The sequence below is a fragment of the Sebastes umbrosus genome, chromosome 10, assembly GCF_015220745.1.
Source record: "Sebastes umbrosus isolate fSebUmb1 chromosome 10, fSebUmb1.pri, whole genome shotgun sequence".
Taxonomy (NCBI): Eukaryota; Metazoa; Chordata; class Actinopteri; order Perciformes; family Sebastidae; genus Sebastes; species Sebastes umbrosus.
This window is the reverse complement of record NC_051278.1, coordinates 11,562,557-11,586,465: the sequence shown is the minus strand read 5'-3', so window position 1 is coordinate 11,586,465 and position 23,909 is coordinate 11,562,557. Positions and strand designations below refer to the sequence as shown.

General features: G+C 40.6%; 1 protein-coding gene across 1 annotated transcript in view; it reads left to right on the top strand.

Moving 5' to 3' along the window:
• The window catches only part of dntt (deoxynucleotidyltransferase, terminal), an 86,806-nt gene that overhangs the window by 42,867 nt on the left and 20,030 nt on the right, over positions 1–23,909 (top strand). The window contains exons 8-10 of the mRNA XM_037781412.1: positions 359–461; positions 10,942–11,190; positions 11,650–11,733. Coding sequence (XP_037637340.1) covers positions 359–461; positions 10,942–11,190; positions 11,650–11,733 — 436 coding nt within the window. The remainder of the gene's footprint in view (positions 1–358; positions 462–10,941; positions 11,191–11,649; positions 11,734–23,909) is intronic.

Sequence of the window (23,909 nt, the reverse complement as noted above, 5' to 3'; positions counted from 1 at the left end):
TAATCACTTCTACTACGGTGCAGTTGTGCTGACGGAGAAAATGCATTGTGTAAGCGCAGTCAGGCTCCATATGGGTCTGCTTTATGACACCGATCCAAGCAGAAAATGATGATTCTCATAAAAGTTAAAGCTCTGACAGCTGAGGCATCAAAAAGGGAGCTTTCCAACTTAACAACTTAGGACAAATGACTTGTTAGAATAATGAAAAAAGTCAATGCCATTAGTATGGCCTGTGCTTTTAATAGCGCCGTCTGCCACCTTCCCTCTTCATCAGTTAAGGGCTGTGACTAAAAGATAATTCTGTTCATTATTTCCTGGACACAGTGGATGAGTAACGTTTCTATGTCTTTATCTTCAGGGGGAAGGAGTTTGGTCATGATGTAGACTTTATCGTGACCACACCTGAGCTGGGGAAGGAGGAGAGTCTGCTGCCCGACATTATTGATGAACTTGAAGAGCAGGTATGTTGTTTCCTTTTTTGTAATTAAGGAAAGTAATGAGGATGTTGATCATCAGTTGTGAATAAAATGCAGTGCTTTCCCGACAATTTATATAATTAATAGGCAGCATTGGTTTAAATCCAAATCTCAGGAATTTAACTCTGTTTTGGAAAAACAATTGCGGTATAGATTTATTATAGACTAGGGTAAATAAATAATCAGAGCACTGCAGAATAGTCACCGTTACGTCACCAATTGGTTTGTGGACTGCTGCTTTGAAGTCTCGAGTTCTGCATTTTGGCCGTCACCATCTTGGTTTTTTGCAACCGGGAGTGACACTAGAGGGTGGAGCTAAGTACAACCGAACGCTGAATAAGACATTTTTAGGAGACCAAAATGGTTATAATTAACTTTCATTAACTGAAAACACACTGTGAAAGGGTTAAAGCTCTAAGACGAAAACACAGACTACTCCCAGATCGGACAACGCCAATTGTGTCAATGACAAGGTAGCCACGCCCTAAATCATCCCCTGCTTTATGGTCTATTTAACTATAAATGGGACCATAATTTACTAAATGAACATCATGCTGTATTGGTGAAGACTTGAAACTAGTGATTGAGACCATAAACTCATGTTTACAATGTTTACTGACGTAATAAATCAAGTGAAAAGTAGGCTCATTTTCTCATAGACTTCTATACAATCAGACTTCTTTTTGCAACCAGAGGAGTCGCCCCCTGCTGGCTATTAGAAAGAATGCAAGTTTAAGGCACTTCAGCATTGGCTTCACTTTCAAATGTTTATGCACTATTAAGATATATGATAAAAACCTCATTCATTCAAAAGTCAATTTCCCATTCATTGTCACTGAAACTGTACAAATTTACAATACTTCTTGCCTTAAGGATATATCTTTGTCTGCAGTATGTTTCGACAATAAGACACTGAATGGAGTTGGATACTTTTCCACCATTCAGAACTGTTGTTGGAAACTTACTTTTTATAAAACTTAGAGAGAAAGGTGGTCCGAGGTTCTGATTTAGTTGCCTTTAATGGAAGGAGATTGGGAAAAGGTGAGTGAATCAGGTGAAATAGAAATGGTACAATTTGGCAGGTCACTTTAAGAACTTTTAGCTGGGCTTTCAAGGACCATCGGCAGCTCTCGAGGCCCTTTAACAGAAAATGGATCCTTCAATGGAGAACGGAGGAGAGAGAAGGAGAGGCGAAACAGATGGCGTCTGACTAGAGCAGAGAGAAAGCGAGAATAGCGAGGAAATGTGTGAGCGAGAGATAAAACGGTGACAGACAATGTTAATGGAAGGCTATGTTTACTTCCACATAATGGTTTAATTATTGGCTGTATGCAAATGATGACAATTATTTGCTGCTAATATCGCAGTAATGTGACAAATATCAATGCGCTCCAGAAGTGTCCGATTAAAACTCATGTATGTAAACACATTTACCTAATTACGTTAAACTGAGGTCTTAATCACAGTTGTGCAAACACGAGTCCTGCATGTTCATTTTTACACCCATTGCTTTTACCTCATCCAGCTCTCTGGCTTTACAACACTATATGAGAATAGGAATTTCAACAACAGCACCTTTTTGCGTTCAAACGAAATGGAAAAATCTGAGTCAGTTTGTAAAGATTTGTTGTGTGCATACATGCATTCAGCCCCCGAGACGAGGAAATAGCCAAGTCACATCAGTGTCTGCAAGTTCAGTTATACAAACAATGATCAGATGTGCCGTTAGATAACTGGCAAGCATGAATCAGAAGTAAAGAACTTAATCTTTTGATAAAAATAGGCAATGTTATTGGTTGTTTTTCATTCATAACAACCACGCTATTTGAGATCCTTGAAGATCAGCAGACTTTAACCCTCTAGAGCATACATATACAGAGAAACGCCCTTTATACCCTTTATTTCTGGTGCAGTGTAAAGTCACCATCATGCATTACCTTTGTGCGAGTATACCAGATTTTACATTCAAAAAGAGTCAACCAGGGAATTTTTGTTTTTTGAATGTGAAAAGTTGTATTTAGGGGGTTTTGAGCTCCATGTGAAGTTGGGTGCAACTACACCTTTTAATCCTCATAAACAGTTCCAAAGTTATTTAATGTTTTGTAGAAACATTCTTACCGTAGCATCGATGCTACGCCAGAATGGTTAAATCAGCGGCTCTTTTTCTCTTGTACCCAACCTTTGACGCTGAAGAAATTTCACACTACCATTCGATGCTCATGTTTATCACATTTTTTATTAACCTGTAACAGGTTTGAGGTAACTAGTAACAAGTATAATTTAATTACAATATCATTAACAAGAACATGAACTTTATGTTTCTGCATTAGTGTCTTTAACTTTCTTTCTTACTTTTACATATAAAAGACAAAAGGTTCTTCTGCTATATTGAGGGAGTTTTGTAGAGCAAGGCTTTGACTGACGTGTTTGCTTGATGTGCAAAATGTCTATTTTGTACTTTACATTGCTAGTGAATGATTTTTAATTTTTTTTCACAGCAGACATTGTGAATTCCCACGACGGGAAATGTACTAATGACATAAACGGTGGTTCTGGTCCAGTAATTGTTGCAACGCAATGCAGCAAATAATAATGTTATTAGTTACACCTGTGTTTGATGAGTCCAAATATCTATTTAGGTCTGTTCAACTGTAGTTTGTCTCCACATTACACTGGGTTATCTGAAAATGCAGTGACTCAAAGCTGAAACCAAGCCCATTTTTCTTAGTTAATAAACCATTTTAGAGATACATAGCTTTCACAGGACAGTGAGACAGGCCTTCAGTCTCATTTCTCTGCTCCTCTAACTGGACTTTCTGGATGGTATTTCATTGTCTCTCACCGGTACCTGAAGCAACACGCCCCCACCAATGCAGCTCGTTGCATTCAATGTCCACTAAAACGATAGGAAATACACGCGAGCCATTGTGCGACCTGTCTAGACAGCTGTATTGATTAAAATAGAAGCGCAGCTTTTCAGTCAGATGGACAACTCATAAATGCTGAAACGCCTCCTGTCTAGACAGTACTTGAAAATGCAACTTGCACAGAACAAGAACTGTGTATCTCCCCCCTAGCATTTCTTACAGTGTAGTCACGCTATGAAGGGATCACTGCATGGCCTCTATGGACGGGAGATCATTGTACATAATGCATGTTTGTATTGTATAAAAGGGAGAGTGTGTAGCATTAAGGGGGATCTACTGGCTGAAATGGAATATAATATTAATAACTATGTTTTATTAGTATATAATATCCTGAAACTAAGGATCATTGTGTTTACGTTACCTTAGATTGAGCCGTTTATATCTACACAGGTAGCGTGTCCGCTTCACCGAGCCAACCACCACGTTTCTACAGTAGCCCAGAACGGACAAAAAAAAGCCAGCTCTAGAGAGGGCCATTCACGTTTTCTCGTCGGCCACCGTAGTTCTCCTACACGTGTGACACACAGGAGAAGTTCCAGTTGGTTGCAATCTGCAAACTCACATCGCTAATGCTGCTAGATCCTACACACTGCACCTTAACGATATACAGTAGTTACAGTATATCTATCTAAAACATATCCTTTAAGATATAGTTATATAGTATAAAATCGTTTAAAACGCATGGAAAACACCAGCCGTGCCGCTTTCATCCTTTTATCCAAGGCGCTTCAAAGTTTGCACTACTGTCGTGCCTGCCGTTACTTAGCAACCAAAACCAGCACCGTAAATCCCTCGTAGTAGCTTTACTGCTCAATTACTCAAAGCGTCAATTTTGCTGACATTTCAATCGGATGTTGTGACGTTCTTGGACGGAAAGGGTGTAGCAAAGTAAAATAGTCCGTGGGACAGATGGTCAAGTTCTGGATAGTCCTGCACTAAAATGATTAACGTCTCCTCCAGATTTACCGTAGACGGATATTTACTGAAGAAATGATCTGCCGGCTGTAATTGGTTGTTCCTCGTCACTCTCGCATTTGAGCGTGCTTGCCGTGCATCTACATTAACAACAATGGATTTGAGTTGATCTCTTTCCACTGTACGGGATGACACATGTAATACAAAAAACTGTATCTCCAAAGGCCAACACAAATACATTATGGACAATATAACTTACAAAGAATGTACAGTACATGACAATCTGTTAAAGAAAAAAGGCAGAGGATTTGTCAACACAGTTTTCTCCCTGAGATAAATGCGTACTTGGAGAGGGTCATGAGGGGAGACAAGTGTTTGATGAAGAGCAAGGCAGCGCTGTCTAGTCTAGCTGTCGGCTTCTTTTTTGTCATCCCTGGGTTTAAAAATAAATCCCTCCGTCCCTCTTCCGTCCACACCTCCACAGGCCTCCACTCCTTGAGTGGTCCATTCTGTGGATAATTACCTCCTACTTACTGTACGTTATCGCGGGGGAGCTCTCACCTCTTGCAGCCACTTACGTTCACTATAGGTAGAGGGAAACGAGGTGATGGCGCGAAAGCATGTGTGAACGTGTGGGTATAATAAGGTAGAAAGGATGTGAGACAGTGAATTAGGCGGCCGGGGCAGGTGTTAAAAGGCTTAGAAGGGGACAGCGTGATACGACCGGAAGCTTTCTTCTCGGCAGCCTGGATGGAGTAGGGATGCAGAGGGGACCGGTCTGCAGGGACGAGGACACAAGAGACAATGATTAAGTGGAGGTAGCAGAGGTTGACTCTAAGTCGTGTAACCTTGTCATCTGCAATCAAGCCCCCCGGGGGCCCACGTGTCTTCAGTCAGGCCTAATATCACGGGCCCCTTCAGCACCCCTCCTCAGCCTGCAGGGAGTTAAAAATACATCTATCTAGAAACGTCCTTGTAAAAACGGGTTCATCATTTTTTTTCTCCCCCTCCTCCTCCTCCTCCTCCTCCTCCTGCTGATATTCTGAAAGCATAACTTGGGGGCAGAGGCAAGGTCAGCCACCAGCTTCTGTGGCAGACAGATGAGATTCAGCTTGGCCCTGGTAATTGCAACGGAGAGCCGGAGAGGGCCATGTTTCATCCTCCATCCATCGATCATCTCTGTCTCTAAATACTGTATAAGTGCTGCTTTTTCTGAAGGCTGAGCTCTGTGTGCATTGCCACCATTATAATGCCATTCAGCTCCGGCTTTATTGTTCTGATTTGGTCCGAGTCGATGCGGTTAGGGATCGGAGGCTGTTCCCTCCGGTTGAATAAGCGATTCGGGGCCCATACAGCCGAGGTCATTTCGCAGTCACATTGAGATTTAAATAAAATCTGGGCAGCGAAGGCTACTCTGACTGACATTGAGGGACACACACATACAGACTCACAAACCCACCGCGCTTTAATTTCAGCAATCAGTCTCTTTCATTCCCGCCGAAGCTGCGAATCAAAGTGGAAGCACGGTTCAAACGGTCCTGGCTAACACGCGCTAATCTGCGACTTGAAGGCAGGTTTTGAAGTCTCTCCGTGACTCAGAGAGATTGCGAGATGAGATCAGAGCTCCTCTCGTCCCTGACAACGCCGCACCGGTCCTCTGCGTGGTTGCAGGTGGTTGCTGCGACCACTCATCACTCCCCTCTCAAGAAAAGAGTAAATAATCGAAAGGAAAAAATAAAAAGCTCAGCTATTTTTCTATCACAATTTCAGAAGTCATGTTCACTTGACTCTTTTTTTCTTTCAGCGCTCAGAGGCGAAGCTTTGGGGGAAAGATTATCTTCCCGCTGTCCTCCTCTGTAATTCCCTCTGTAAACAGTTCTGGTGGAATAAGCTTACTCTCAGATGCTCGCTGACATTACCTGCTGCGTGGGAGATGATTACAGAGCGCTATTGGGCTAAACAGCCCCCGGCGATGCTGAGACGGGGAACTTCATGACATCCTGTTTTTATGGTGGATTTGTGAGTGTGTTTGTCAGACAGAAAGAGAGAAACTGAGAGAAACTGCAGTGTGTGTGTGTGTGTGTGTAGGCAGGAGGGCCGCGAAGCTCATCGAACAAAGGGCGTCCGTACTCAGGTACTTAATGGTCTGTGCGACTGTCACCATAACTCATTAATACTTTTCTCTAAAGGCATTAAAATGATTCAAGGCTTAAAGAAATACACCGCCAGGAGGGACCGCAATATCTGCCAGAATAAGACGCGACCTACATTTGCGGCCTCATGCATGAGACGGGTTGCAGACCTTCTCCCACAACTTGTCTCAAGTGTGGCTCGCGGGGATTTTAATTTCAGATTAGTCAGTGTTTGAGTGCTTTTATGCTGTCATTCTGGCCTCATTATCTAAGTGGGAACTGTCGCCGCCTTCAGCGAAGCTATTACTGAACGTAAAGGGAACTTTAAGAAGCCCTCTCCCTGCCTATTATTGGAAGGTGAATGGTTATCTGTAATTGCAGAGGTGGAGCGGTGCAGGGGTGCAGCAGCAGAGGCATGATCTCAAGAATTTTTGTGCCTGCAATTGCGCCACAAACGAGTCCACCCCTGAAGATAATTAGAAGTGGAAAAGCGAGGAGGGGGACGGCGATGTCTTTGAGATCTGCTTCCCGTGTGCCACTCAAGGTTTTCACCGCCACCACCTTGGCTTTCTCGCTGCCTCCTTCCTCAGTGCCCTCTGGGGCATGCTGACTAGGTGTTTAATGCCTTGTGATTAACCTCAGTCATTGGCTGGATGGGCAGAGTGGATGCTCGCTGCACTCGCTTCCCCCAATTATTGCTCTTTAAGGAGAGTGTGGCAGATTTATGGCCGGTGAGAGGAGAGTCGTATCCCAACAATTACGCTGGCCGCTGGAATTAAATTGACAATTTGTAATCTTAATCGCCTTAACACTCCTGCATCCAGGGAGAGGCACAATCAGCCAGGCCGAGGCTCAGAGGAAATCAATTCACAGACTCTCTGTCTTTCCTCTCTCTGCTTTTCTGTCTTTTCTCGCTATCTACTCGTCCACCTAGTTCTCACTTTCTCTTACAGGTTGAACGCTTTATTCTCTAACTTCAGTGCACTCACTCCTTTTACACTCTTTTCTATACTCACGGCTTTGTTTCTCATCAGTGACCCTTTCTTCTCCTCTTCTCTTCAACACACTGACATCTTACTTGGCAGAGATTTCCATTATCTGAGGAGTGGAACCATTTACCAGGGAATGGGCTTCTGCCATCTACTATGGCTGACCGGAGGCTTGTCTCTCTATTGGATGTTCAGCCATCCCCTTTTTTCACCACTCCAGGCTCAAATTAGACTGATGACAAGTCTGAGCAGATGTTCACACAGTTGTCCATGTTCTTCTGCTGGCATCCATAGCCCTTTGGCTAGCTCTGTTCTCAGCTAGACTAAAGTTGCAGTTTTTTAAAGCTTAATAATCAGGTTGACTTTGTTCTTGATTTAATCACTAAGCAGATTTTATTCATTTAATGTGTATTAATCATAGACTGTATATAAAGATGGATGACATGACAGCTCTGCAAAAGTGAAGCCAAAACATCTTGATCGCCCCCTGGTGGCTGGCTGCAGTATGGGTCATAAATCCCGCCTCCTCCATGTTAGTGGATGGGACATGGGACAAATTAAAAAGTCAAAGTACACGTCAAATAATTTTTTCCCAAAGACGGTTTCTGTCATTTTATGTAGTTCTTATCACGCTGATATATGTTCACTTTTTCTGTTATTTGATGCTATAAAAAGGGGATGAGACGTTATGATTGACAGCTGTGAGTCTCTCTCACTAACCAGCTGCGGCTGTGCTCGGCTCACGATTGGCATACCATTGTTTGGATTATTTTGGGGATCTTTACAGACGTATCTGTCCACGTTTGATTGTTTCAACACTCAGCTGGGGAGCACAAGTCAAATGTTTTTCGATGACCACTTCACCAAAGCATCCATGTAGCTGTCTGACTAGTTTCCGCGTTCACCCTGTGCATGACGTAAATCATAACCTCATGGGGACACGCTCATGTGATTGGCTGAAAAGGAGGGAGACATCTGATTGGCCACAGTTAATTCCCTGGTGAAAAAAATGCATTTGTGGATCGGTGCACGTCAGGGGAGTCTCAAAAATCCCACACACAAATGCAGTGAAGTTCACACATGACAAGTAGTTTGTAAACGCAGGTTCAACAATTTTTATATAAATGTAACAACATCTAAATATGTTTTGATGAAAATTGCAAATACTTTTAAATACATATATTTGTGGATTTATAGTGTATTTATTTAAAACAAGAAATATTTGTGTGTCCATCAGAAATATATTTGTGAACCTTATTTTTTTAAATGGATTTTTGTTTTTACATTTATATATAATCATAACTATTTTCGTGTGCATTGAAAAATATTTTTGTAGAAAGAGTCGTTTATATATAAATCACAAAATACATTTGTGAATCCCTCTGTGTGTGCGTTCAATAATATTGAGACTGATCTGACTCCATAATTTTATTTCAAAGTATTTTATGTCTTTTAACAATAAATAAACTAAATATCCCTCTGCTCAGTCTTTTAAGATGTTAAATATCTTTCGTTTAAAGAAATGTAACCTTGACTCGACCGTTTTCAATAACTCCAGGCCTGAATCTAAGCCGGCATTTATCTCCCAAGATTTTGAAGAATCTTTTTCTAAAGAAGGTTGCCGTGCTCATAGAATAACATTTTATAAGGATTGCATTCAGGTTTCTGTAAGAAGCACAGCACTGAACTTATTTGTGTTAAATGATCTTATGATGAATCCAGAAACAGGGAGGTGCTCTGTGAATACAACATTACAGGCCACAAAAAGATCCCAAGGTTTTTACTCAGCTCCAAATAAGTGTCTGGTTTCTCTGCGGCTGTACTCTCATGTCAAATAACAGAAAGACTGGCTTTGGTGTGTTTAATGGCTCAATTCTAGGTCAGACAGTGGGAGCAAATGCTTGTCTGCCAGACTGGCAATCATTTCCACGCTGCCAATTCTTCCAGTAAAAACTTTTACTTAGATTTATTAATGAACCACTTTTTGGCAGATGAAGGACTGAATGTCATCAAACTTTCCGCAGCTTATCTGTGACAATAGAGACGTTTTAATAGCCTGGACAAAAGTGAATCCCCCCTAACAAATACTCTTACATGAATTGAAACATTTTACTGTAATTGTGCTTTTTGATCCAAGTTTAAACCTTGAGCAGTATTCCAGTAATTGAGTCTTTTTAAAATACAAATTAAAACATGAAATGGTTCCCGTCAGTCGGTGATGCAGAGATAATCATATCCTCTTATCTTGATTACCGTAATGCTAATAAGGCATGGCTCAGGTCTGGGAAAATCTTCAGTGCTTTTGTTCAGGACTAAGAGACCACACATCACTCCAGATGTGGCGTCCTCACTTTGGTGTCAGTGTTAGAATTGATGAATAGAGTTTGATACTTTTAAGGTTTATTTATCAACACCTTGCTGATAAATAAGATTATATTTCAGTACTTTTAATCCTCTATGAGCCAGTGCGCGGGCTCTGATCCTCAGATACAGTAGGGCTCTTTTTGGCTGCTCTGAAGTCTGGGCTAAAGATGAAAGGTGGCCGGGTTTTTCCTGTCAGGGCCCTTGGGTGCTCGCCTGAGAAAGATAGACTGGCTGTACTCTTTAAAGTCGCTCGCCAAGACCCATGCAAAAAGGCGTTTTCATCATTTAAATTGCATAACTTTGACTTAATTTAATGTTTCTATTTAAGCTGAGTGTTACAAATAATACTGTTATTGTCTTGGACAAACCCAGTATACATAAATTATACATTTTTTATTTTTTATTTTTTTTTAACTTTTTATTTATTGACCCAGCCAAACAAAACATGCACTTCGTTCTCCAAAATACAAAGTACTCCATCACACAAAAAGCACATGCCACAACACAGTCATAAATCCAAAAGCAGTATTTTTATGTGAGGGGAAAGAAAAAATAAATAAATAAATAAAAGCAATGAAAAACAAAGCCAAAAACAAACAGATATTATTATAATTATTATTATGAATAATATTAACAATAATAACAATAATAATAATAATAATAATAATAATAATAATAATAATAATAATAATAATAATAATAATGGTACGTAAGTGGGTGGAAATTAAATTGAAATTTGTTAAAATAATAATAGTCATGATCATAAAGAACAGAAATGCAGAGTATTATAATAAATTACTTACAAACAAATTAATAGGTGGATAAAAGATGATTGTGAGACAGCAGCTGAAGAGGGGGGCTTTAGAGTATGTTGTCACTTTCGTTCCCCTTATTCCGCTCAACCATAAAAACATACTTCCCCACAGGCCAAATAAGAGAGAAGAGGGAGGGAAGAAAAAGATAACAGTATAAAAGACAGGAAAACATGATCAGTACGGGGGATGTGACGATCCATCGATCTGGATCGATATATCGATGCAATGATCAACAATCCATGTCGATGCAAAGTGAAAACATTGGAATTATCAATTTCTGCCAATATCTCTGTTAAATTATTGAATTTTTCTTTCTTCACCAGGGCATTCTGCTGTACTGTGACTACCAGGCCTCCACCTTTGATATGGCGAAGCTTCCCAACCACCGGTTTGAGGCCATGGACAACTTTGCGAAGTGCTTCCTGATCGTGCGGCTGGAGGGCAGCCGAGTGGAGGGAGGTCTCCACTGCGCCGAGGGCGACAACAGGGGCTGGAGGGCAGTGCGCGTGGACTTGGTGTCGCCACCTATGGATCGCTACGCCTTTGCTCTCCTGGGCTGGACCGGCTCCAGGGTATGAAGGATTATACAGTGCAGGTTGAATGACAGTGAGCGGTAGCTGCAGGTGGAATCCATGGGTACAAAAAAGAAAAACGTAGGAGTTACTGTCTTTCATGATCAATCATTTTCTTGTGTGTGCCACCACCATGTGATAAAATGATGCTTGGACACAAAAACAAGGTCAAGGTCCGGGTAGTTTTTAGTCTCTGGTAGTCTGGCTCTACATTATGGACAACTAAAACACCTTCAAAGAAATTTGAAAGATATGAAAAGTCAATGCAAAGTCATATGAAAGTGTACAGTGTTATATAAAATATCTGATATGAAATACCTTTTGTTATAGGATACGTAGGTATAAAGTCCATCAGGAAGAAAAAATGCATTCAGGCAACCCTATTTCCTTTCAATGCCATAAAAACAGATAAGTAAAACATATATTTGGTTTCAGACTATTGATTCTTTTCTTCCACAGCAGTTTGAGAGAGACCTGAGGAGGTTCGCTCGAGTGAAGCGAGGGATGCTTCTGGACAACCACGCCCTGTACGACAAGAGCAAGGTACTTAGTGCAGCACGAGATTCACTGGAGCTGATTTCTTTAGTCAATCAGCTAAAAACGTGTGAGAAGACAGTTAAGATATATTCTATAAGATTTATACTAGTGGCTTAAACAAGACCATACTCATGGTATCATTGCTGTGCTTTGAGATAGTCTTGCAATTTGCTATTTTGACTATTTAGAACCGCAAAACGTAGCAATTTAGTGTCAAATACTCTTAAAAGGTGGCCACAAACAAACTCTGTAGTTTTAGTTGCAACCATACACTGTATATAAAGATGAACGACATGACAGCTCCCCAAAAGTGAAGCCAAAACATCTCGATCGCCCCCTGGTGGCTGGCTGCAGTAAAGGTCATAAAGCCTGCCTTCTCCATGTTAGCAGATGGGCCAAACTAAAAAGTCAAAGTACACGTCAAATACATTTTTCCCAAAGATGGTTTTCTGTCATTTTATGTAGTTCTTTTCACGCTGATGTATGTTCAAGTGTTCATTTTTCTGATAACTTTGGTTTTAATTAGTTATTTGATGCTATAAAAGGGGGTGAGATGTCATGATTGACAGCTGTGATTGACAGCAGCTCTGAGTGAAGTAGATGCAGAGGCACTAGCAGACTGCTTTTCGGGATGTATAGAGTAGGAATGTCGAGAGGAGAGATGTAACTTTAACTTTCCACAGTTGTCAGGGTTTCCGTCAAGGCTAAGTTGACTCCCCACCGGGCCTAATCATCGGGGATTTATGTATTTTTAAGAGGTTTTTTTAAACAAAAATGTGCTATGCAGGTAGCAAACTCCTTTAATCAATACCTCAGTGCGTAGGTTCTGTGCTTAATGTTAGCAAGTGTCGGTGTATGCGGCGAGCTCCACCAATCAGACGTCGCTGTTACACGTTAGGATTTTGGGTAGAGTAGTACTACTCCCTGACGTCGTAAATAAAACAGGATTTTCTTAAAACAAGGTTGATATCATACAGACTTGTTGCTTCTACAGGAGCCAGCGTTTCACAATCTCATAGCTTGTGATAAGTCTACCTTGTATGGTTATGACATTATGGCATTTAGTTAAAATCCTTGATTCTGAATACGACACTTCCGGAAACTCTCTATTGAGCTCTATTTTAGCTCGTACAGGACGTATCAGCAGTGCTAGCTCGACCACTACCGTCGGTCACTTGACCGTTGCCTCGCAGGTTGTAGCGGCAAATCGAGAGTCTTCCTGATACCTCTGTTTTTAGTCCTGCCCATTAAGCTCCGAATGCTCTCAATTGTTTCTCCAACTGGGAAAAAACAGCCGATGGACACCAGAAAGATTTGAATTGCTGATTGCACAGTAGGCGGCAAGTCAGAGGTCTTAAACCAGGCTACTCTGAGGGAGGACACAAGCAAAATGCTTTACATCTTGAACTTTTAAACTCGAAAACTCCTCTTCGGTTGATCTTAAAAAGGAAGGAAGGAGGGAGATAGAGGGAGATAGAGAGAGAGAGAGTAGCGGGTGTACAGGCCATCTGATCAGTGTTTCCCACAGAGTTTATACTATCAGGTGGGATTTGCTTCATCTCTCCTCTTGAGTGTGCGCTTATGAATCTGAATAGTGAATTACTGCCAAAGCTTTGGTGCTCCAAGGTTTTTGGAAAGATTAGTGCCGGCGTGTTGCAATACCGCAGCATGAGAAAACTTAGACAAATTATCTCAAATTATTCGATGCAATATGTGCTTCCACTCCGAGCGAGCAGAAAGTTGATACTGGAGCAAGAGCAGCATTTTTAATCATAGCACAGTGCTTAGTGGGAGGATGCAGGATGCATCACTCACACACACACACACACATATATCGTGCACCGTATACATGACTACATCAGAGCAAGACGAGTGAACAAAATCCCTCTTAATGTTTAAATATATGAAAGTGCACGCTTGTTAACGTAAAGGTAATTGCATTGGGGAGTCCAAGGTTCATTTACACATTTCAAAATTAAATAAACCACATCTTACCTTACACAGTGATACAAAGGTGCAGCAGAGAAAATATTTTCACACCATAGCTCGTGCAATTTAATAGCCAATTAACTCTTTGCTTGCCTGCAATGCAAAAGCTAATTAGGTTTTGTTTAGTAGCACCTTGCCTTTGTTGATGCGCTTAATTGGCTTCAGGAGGGATAGAACAGTGGGTCGGTGTGTTTTCATACAGTAGTTATTAGTCTCGTGCAGTGTGACAGGTGGTAATACCACTTTATTAAGATGGGCTGTCACAGTTGGTAACCTATGACACAGTCAGACCTTCAGTTAGATATTTTTAGCCACACAGAGAAGTCATTTTCCAAACGTGACAATCAGTTTTGACGATGAGCTGCGAGGTGAGAGAGCAACAAGTCTGGGAGTTTTGACTGTCGTGTAATATAATTAGGGTTTAGTTAACTGAAACCGTGGAAACCAAGCAAATGCTGAATTTTTTGTTTGAAGTGTGTTGATCAATGAAGCCACTTGTAGTTTTTGTATTCAATCCGAGTCATTTTTGTGTCGTAAATCAGCTGGAATTGCACAACCTCAGCTTTCTTTTATCCGCACGGCTCATTGATTTACAGCTATCAGACAATGAGATACACTCCTGAAAGCACGAGTGCGTGTAAACTTAAAAAAAGATTGACAGGACTCTTCAGCTGAAGGACTCGGTTATTCAGCAGGGAAAAAAGTTTATAGTACTGACAAGACGACAACAAAAAATTCCAGGGAACCATCAATCTTTGTGACAGCCATCTCCGAAGCTCTTGTTTATCTTATCCTCGCGACTATTCATTGCATCCTGTAAGGCAGCCACAGCTCATTTCCAATGCACGGGACGGAGCGGCAGGCCGTTTCGAGCAGAGCGGTAGAAGGGGTGTAAGGCGTATCGGCGCGGCGGATCGACAGGGGAGACACCCTGTCACCGCGGTGTCCCATCAGCCGCTCCCCGGGGACAGAGGTCAGAGTCGCCGGGATCACCGGGTGGCAGCTTCCTGACAGATATTATACACAAACAGCCAACTCAGATGGTGTTTATTCAAATGCAAGGGCAGAGCCGGGCCTGCTGACAGTGCAGCCATCCGTGGCACTGGAGTGGACACTCATTCTGACAGAAATCGTGCACGTGTTTGTTGGAGTTTGATGAGGTAAGAGGGTACGTCAGGCAAGAAAAGCAGATTCTACAAAGTGAGAAAAGGTGAGCACAACAGGAGATTTACAGCAGATAACTATCAGCCTGTCGGAGATTTAAAAGTGCAGGGAAACAGGCCAAACTATTTATGCTCACTTAAGCAGCGCCGTCACTTCCCTGGCTATAGTTTCAAGGTCAGCAGAATGCTTAACGGGGTACATTCACCCAGAATCGCACAACAGTGTGACCCGTTTTTCATTCTCCGCTCCACATCACAGTCGTAATTAATGTAATGAAGATCAATTAACTGTCCCTGTGTCTGTCGTGTCGTCACTGCCCGCATACACTGACTGTTCGCTCTCGCTTCACCGTGGGCAGCACAGGAGGAGCGTTTTCCCCCTTTTTCGTCCGCGCTCACCGACATTAATTGGTTCGACGTATGACTGTGGACGGCGCGGTAATGGCGCCTTCATCATTTCCGTGTCCCTTCTAATTGGCCAGCGGTTTTGGAGAGATCCGACGCTGCTCGTGTCAGAGAAACATGGGAGCGATGAGGGCTGATGTCTGATTAAAGGGGAGACATCCCAGCTAAGGACCAAAGGCGGTCATTTAGAGGACTTTAATCTTGTGGGCTTCAGAGAGGCTCTCGGCGGATACAAGCTGGCCTCTCTCTTATTATAAAATGCTTAAAAAAAGATTAGAGGGCTATACTCAAGCTAATGATCTCCTCCCAATTAAGAACAGGCTCAGGGGTAATCCTCGAATCGCTGTGGGTGGGTGCTGGACAACTGTCACACAGAGACACAGTGACTGAAGCTGCGTTCACAGTATGAGCGACACAACAACAACAAGTCATTTTCAATGGAAGCCGATGACATGAAGCTACAAACTGACGGCTGACACTTGTCGCTGCGTGACGGGTGTGATGTGCGTGACGTGCTAAAAATCAAAGTTGAGCTGAGTTTCAACTTTTCAATGACGCGGTGAAACGTCAACCAAACATATGCCTTTGTTTCACCCTGTTCTGTTCCATCTAAAAAAAATAAAAAATGCCGTCAGCCAGTTCCCAGTGCTATTTAATAACATAACTATAATAATAATAGTAATAAACTTCATTTGTATAGCACCTTTCATACAAGAAATGTTGCTCAAAATGCTTAACAAATTGCATTACATGCAATGTTGTGTAAGTGCCTCACATTAAAATGAACATAAAAACATGTAAAAAAAACATTTTAAGATGGAAAAATAAAACCAGAAAAAAATACTTAGAATGCATAATATAAAATGAAAGATAAAACCATTGAATAATAATTAGGGAATCAATTGATTCAACTTTAATCGTGATTAATCGTAAATTCATCGCACATTTTTTATCTGTTAAAAATATATGTTAAAGGGAGATTTGTCAAATATTAAGTACTCTTATCAACATGGGAGTGGGAAAATATGCTGCTTTATGCAAATATTGTCCAGAAACCCTCACAGGTACTGCATTTAGCATACAAAATATGCTCAAATCATAACATGGCAAACTGCAGCCCAACAGACAACAACAGCTGTCAGTGTGTCAGTGTGCTGACTTGCATGTGATTATCATAAAGTGGGCATGTCTGTAAAGGGGAGACTCGTGGGTACCCATAAAACCCATTTTCATTCACATATCTTGAGGTCAGAGGTCAAGGGACCCCTTTGAAAATGGACTTGCCAGTTTTGATAAATGAAATTTAGCGTAAATTTGGAGCATTATTTAGCCTCCTTTTCGACAAGCTGGTATGACAAGGTTGGTACCAATGGATCCCTTGGGTTTTCTAGTGTCATGTGATACCAGTATTTTCACTCTAGCTTTAAAACTTAACCGCTACAACGTCCGAAAGATCGATTGCGTTAATGTGTTAAAGAAATTAGTGGCGTTAAAACGAATTTGCATTAATGCGTTACTATTGCATTAATTTGACAGATTTCATAGAATGCATAAATCAAGTAAAATACATTCTAAAAGAAGGGTAGTAGTGCATACTGTAAGTGCAAAGCAAAACGCAAAAAAGAATCTCAGGCCTGTTAGAGGTTAAAGTGAAGAGACACGTTTTTAGCTTTTTTCTTTTTTATATTTATCGATCATACTACGTCATCGAGCGCTTGAGCAACACTTCGACATCGACCCGGCGAAAATGTAAGTGGCCGCGCTGGTCGTTTTGTTGCTTTTCTTGCTCGTAGTGTGAACATACAGCATCAGGGTTCATTCCCACCAAACATGTTTCCAGTTTGAAGCATTTACTGTCATTCAGATTGCTTGCACAGGTGAAAATGATGTAATTTGAACACAGGTGACACCAGAGGAACAGCAGTGAAATGGCTGAAAGTGCAGGTTCTGGTCCGTAGTGGGAACATTATCCAAACCAATTACAGGGAATGACCCCACAACACGAGGCTTTATGGGTATCAGGAGATGGGTGTTGACAGCTGGAGTTCCTCGTGCTCATAAAGCCTCGCATAACAAAATGAACAGACTATAACCTGCGCTGAGAATATGGGCAGAGGCGGTCATATTTAGATGTTAAGTTGGTTTCGCCTCCACCATTTTCTCCTCTGCTTTTCCTCCTGACGCCAAATCCTCTAAACTAGCAGGATGAAAGGTTCCCAACACGTTAGCCCCTTTTACCAGACAGTCCAGGGAAATAAGGACCCCTAAGAAGGAACTAAATCAAAAACTGAAATTCTGTTTTCTATTTTCACCGTATCTGAAGAACCATTATGATTAGGCAATTTGCCTGAGAGGCAGTTTTCACTTCATTTTGTTCTTTGTAGTTTCCTGTTATTTGATTGTCGCATACAGAGGTGGTCAGGAGTGAAAACACCAGAATGCCTGTCTCCAAAATAGCAACAATCAAGTGTGTTACGCATGTTTCATGTTTGTTTTTTTCCATTTCTGCTTTGGTATTTGAATGAACAATTTCCACTTAGGTTTGAAACAAAAGTAGTACTTCACCCACAAAATGACAATTTGTATATCAGTTACTCACCCCGTTTTACCTTGAAGTCTTGAAGAAAACTTTGTTACTTTTGTTAAAATATGTTAAAATCATAACATTGCAAACTGCAGCCCAACAGACAACAACAGCTGTCAGTGTGTCAGTGTGCTGACTTAACTATGACTTGCCCCAAACTGCGTGTGATTATCATAAAGTGGGCATGTCTGTAAAGGGCAGACTCGTGAGTACCCATAGAACTCATTTTCATTCACATATCTTGAGGTCAGAGGTCAAGGGACCCCTTTAAAAATCGGCATGCTAGTTTTTCTTCACCAAAATTTAGTGTAAGGTTTGAAGCGTTATTTAACCTCCTTCTCGACAAACTAGTATGACATGGTTGGTACCAATGGATTCATTAGGTTTTCAGTTTCATATGATACCAGTATCTTCACTCTAGCTTTAAAACTGAGCCCGCTACAACTCTAAAAATCACAAGTTGCATTAATGCGTTATCAAGTTAACTTTGACAGCCCTAGTGTGTGTATGGGGGGGGGATGAGGTTAGGTGGGACATTAGGCGACGATGTGTAGTAGACGGTCGGGATGAAGGAAGGAAGGAACTAGGATGGGTTGTTGAAGTGAGTGATGGTCTTAGGGAAAAACTGTTTAGGTGTCTGGTGGTCCTGGTACTGATGGCGCCGGACGAGAGCTTTCTGTATCATGGTTCTTGTGGTTTCCCAGGAAAAGCTCCTGCTGTGGAAAATGGCTTTTATTTACATGAAGAAGCCACTGAGTCAGTTTGTTTTACTCGCATCGGTCACTGTGAACCAGGATATCTTTCACACCGTAGTGTGATCGATATGACTGCCCCTCCACTGTCAGGTTTGGGTCGGGACACCCTGCTAGCAATAACTGACATCTAGGCGTCCTCTGAAAATACTCTGCTGACTTGTAGTGCCACAGGCACTTACAACCCGCATCAGTACCTGGCCTCTACAGTTGAGTTTTAACTGTAGGTCTGAGGGAGTGGTGGTGTAGGCTGGGAGGCGGGTCTGTGTGTGTGTGTGTGTGTGTGTGTGTGTGTGTGTGTGTCCTCTGCTGTAAGTCTGAAGGTGTGTGATAATTAATATGTGTAGTGGGCTTGATGAATGAGGACAGGTGGAGGATTTCATCATGCCTAGACAGACTGACTCCCTCCCTGGGCAGTAGGGATCCATGACCTGCCCAACACCTCGAAAAAACACACACCCCTCTATGTGTGGCAGGATCTACCCTTGAAATTCACTCTGTGTGTGTGTGTGTTTGTGTGTGTTTGTGTGTGTGAGTACTCAGCGGTGTGGCTCAGGTGTTCCCAGGCTGCAAACCAAAGTACACCTGTTCAAAACGCGTTCATGGAAATGCAATTCGTTGTCGTTTGTTCTGCCTATTTATGCATACTTTCTCATACCGTGTGCATAAAGTGTGCGATATACTGCGAGTGTGAGTGTGTGTATCACTATGTGTCTTTCTCAGAGGGTAATTACTCTATGTCATGTGTAGGAGTGTGATTAATGAGGTTCTGGTCAAAAGGCAGTGAGCATAGATGTCCTGGCTTTGGTCCTGAAGCACAGTTACTGATATGAAAGGACCATTCATATTCTCTGCTGACACTCCTCCAGCTCTACGCCACGCTCTGATGTGGAGTTCAAGTAACCGAATGTTATACAAAATACAGCTTTTTGTACAATAAGAAACTTTTTGACATCTTAGAATTATAAAAAGTCTACTGCATTTTTCCTCTCATTCTTTTATTGCATCTTTATATTTGTAGTGTGATATATACATATTTCAAAGAAACCAGGGCCTGTATTTATCAAACTTATAAGAATTGCACTTAAGACTGCTCTAAAGAACCAACTTATGAGTAAAGAAATGATTTGTGAGTGTCAAAGACAAATTTATCAATTGACTCCTACTTAGAGCAAAGTGATCACATGTATACTCAGAGCAGGAACAGCCAATCAAACAAGGATTTATCCTACACCTCCTGCATTGTTTATTCTTTTAAAACGTATGAAATAAAAAAATATATATATTTGCGTGATATCTTCAGTAGCAATTAACATGGAAACTGACTTCTTGTATATTTACAATATATAGATAGGGATGAAATAATAGGAAATCGGCTGAAGTGAAAACAAAAAGATACCCGAACTAAAGAAAGAAAAGGTATTCTGCTGATGAGCTACGTCAAAGAAATAATCTAAAAAGGAGAATTTAAACCCGATGAAAAGTGCAGACAATGAAGTGTATAAGAAGTGACTGCTGCATCTTTGTTCTCTTTGTTTCTGATAAATGCAAAAGAAAAAGTGGTATAACATCATATCAAATGTTCAAATATTAACAGTAGGATAAAACTACTCTATTCTGAATTATAAATATTGGCCTATGATATTTTGTATAAACATGTTTCAGAATTTATTTCTGTCCTGCAGTCATCCAATTTAAAAGATCTCTGGAGCGCTCTTAAATTTAAGAGAGTTTTCAAGTCATGGGGAATTTGATAAATAGCTTTTATTCTTTTCTGAGTAGGAGTATTTACTTTCATTATATTTCACTTTTAGCAGTTTGATAAATACAGGCCCAGATCTAAACAGATTATTTTAATTAATCATATTTTATTCAATATTGTTCTCATCTAACAACCTCACCATGTTACTAAATGCTGAAATGAAAACTGTATGTAAGACGTCTTGGTTTTTTCATGATAAGTTTCTGGATGTATCAAAAAAAGAATTGAAATGGTGAATTTCTGTTGATCCGTAGCAGGTAAAGCTTCATGTAGAATATCCATATATAATAACATAATAATTAGGGCTGTCAAAGTTAACGCGATAATAACTCGTTAACGCAAATTTGTTTTAATGCCACTAATTTCTTTAACATATTAATGTACTCGATCTTTCAGAGGCTGTAGCGCCTCGGCCGTAAAGGTAGAGTGAAGATACTGGTATCATATGAAACTAGAAAAAGAAAAAGTGTGATTAATTGTGATTAATCATGGACAATCATGCGATTAATTGCGATTAAATATTTGAATCGATTGACAGCCCTAATATTAATATAATATAAACAGCACATGTTCACTGGGATTGTCTAACTTTTACAACAAAAACTAAATAACATCAGAAAAAGAAATTAAATATGCTGTAATCACAAAGTGTCTTTACAAAATTCAAATAGATTGTACCAATATTCCTGCTGTTTTTATGTGTAAAAAAGGGGCCAATCTGTTAGATTTTTTTAGCGCAAATTTAGTACAATAGCATGAAGGTCCACAGGAGATTCCTTTTAACATTATAAAAATACATAAATGAACATCATTCTGCAGATTGCTCTTTAAATTTTCCGTGACAAGCATAAAATGTTTAATTTAAAAGTGATCACAAAGTGAAGAGCGTTTCTAAAATGTGCTCCACCACTACGTCCTCTCTCTCTCTCTGTGTGTGTCCACCGGGGTAACAGCCGAATTTAATACGAAGCTCACTGTCAAATTACGATATCTTGGATGTAGAGTGCTCACAGCTCTTTCGACCCCCCACCCTCCTCCACCCTCTGAGCAGTGGATGAGTGGACAATAACAGGGCAATTGCACTGGGCTTTGGGGAGCGGTGGTTTCGAACGCTCCCCCGGCCGGCTGGCTGCTGCTCACACAGGAAGCGTTCGCGGTGAGGATGGGAGCCGCATGGAAGGGGGCCCCCATCTCAGCGAGCAGCGGATGGGGAGGAGAGGTTTAATTTAGCGGATGGTGGCACAAGGACCCTCAGGGCGTCACATACTGTAAGACACACACATACCTTAGCGTACGTTGTGACAGACAAGTGAGCCGAGGAAAGGTGCGGCCTCTGTCCTCCAAACATCCCGGTGGCAGCCTGGGTGAGCTGGGAAATTAGCCTTTTTTTTAAATGGAGCGATGTGTGGAGGAGGTGGGGGAAGGTTGTTCACTTACCATTAACGTTTGCAAACGTTTCTTCTCGACCTTGGTGGCACGTCTGTACTTATGAATTCTAATTAATAGAAGTTGATGAATAGAGCTGTTGTAGCTGCGTTTGAAAGAGGAGGCACGCATTGTGATGTTTCTTTTCCTTTTCAAGGTCAGAAGTTGATCCAGTTCATTCAGTGCTCAGTGTGTGGCTATTAGCTTTCAACCAAAGTCAATCCATTTTGTATAAAGTGCAATAGTGAGAGAATCTTTTTATTGATGAAAATATGAAGACGGGCTTCGTGGTTTAGAAAAAATCAAGACAGAAAATCCTGGGGAAAGGAAACAAATACACACAGATATGCACGTGCATGGACTCTAAACCACAATCCAGAGGTGGAAGAAGATCTTTTACTTGAGGAAAAGTAGTAATACTACAGTGTTGATACAAATTAAAGTCCTGCATTAAAAATGTTACTTTAGTAAAAATGCAAAAGTAGTCATTATGCAGAATAATATATCTGATATTATTATATTATAATTATTGATGTATTAATGTCACTTTAAGGTTGCAGATGGTAAACATGGGGTTAATTTGAATTATTTATATATATTTTATTTTTTATTTTTATATACATTATTAACATATGTTATAGGGATAGCTTAACCTATAAAATTATATCATAACTTATTAGTTTATTTATATTTTGTAGGGCCACAGCTACCGATTATTTTCATTATCGATTAATCTGCCGATCTTTTTTTTTTTCAAATAATCCATAATTGTTTAGTCTGAAGTCTACGAAAATGGCCATCCCAACTTCAGAGAGCCAAACATAACGTCTTCAAATGTTGTTTTGTTCGACCAAAAGTCTGAATACCAGAAAAAACATTTGCTTTAAAAATTAATGAAATGATTAATTGATTATTGAAATACTATAGTTGCCAGTTATTATTCTGTCAATTGACTAATCGATTAATCGACTAATCGTTTCAGCTCTAAAATGTTGTGTTGATAATCAGAATCTGTAAATGACTAAAGTTATCAAACACATGTAGTGGAGTAAAAAGTACAATATTTGCTTCCAAAATGTAGTGGAGTAGAAGTATAAAGTAGCATAAAATGTATATACTCAAGTAAAGTACAAGTACTTTAAATTGTACTTAAGTACAGTACTTGGGTAAATGTACTTTGTTTCTTTCCACCACTGCCACACTATTTTAAACACCTCCAGACATCTCTCTCAGGAGAATGCAGTGCCACCATTCTCCAGGGTACCGATTCACACCGGAGGTAGCATCCTAACAACCAGCCGCTCTGCCGTTGATTATAAATATGATCCCATACCAATTAAATGCATGCAGCAATTTCTTGCCACTTTATTACCATTTCTGTTTCCATATTATAAAACCTTTAGCTGAAAGTTTTAATCCAATGCTGCTCATAACAAGCAAGAAAAACCTGAAATTATTCCTGTTCGTTGCCCACATGTTGAGCAACCAATGGCAAGGAGTGCAATAATTAAATAGCTAAAATAAGACATGCAGCCATTTCTGCACTAATCATATGAAATCTAACTGAGGAGGGCTGAGTGTAGGTAAGGAAGTACGAGCCAGTCGGAAAGTTTATTTTTTCCTTTGTCTTACATGGGTACAAACAATACATGTAGCATTTCATTAAGCACACTAAGTGGATTACAAGTCGAATCATCCTCCCTGCGTATTATTGTGGTGGAAGTGGAGTATTCCAGGAGCATATTACTCTGGTAATTGCTACACTGGCTGTTCTATTTTCGGGAGCAGAAATTGATTTCAAGTGTTTTTTCCTTTCCTTCCTTCCTTCCTCTCAGCTTCCTCAGGTTTGTTGATGGTCTATTTTGTTATAGCCTTGTGCGGTTTGTTCCCAATATTGGATTGTGCTCTCTTCTGCTTTTGTCCCTTATTTAGCCCCTTTAAATTGGTCAAGAACTTTGTGCAAAATGGTTAGACCTACAGAGCAAATGCACGAGGGAGGTGCAGCTTCAGACTCAAGCTTGTTTAACAAATTCTGTACCCGGATAATAAAAAGTATGTTTAAGGTTAAATGCACACAGATAACATTGTAAATGGGATGTGTT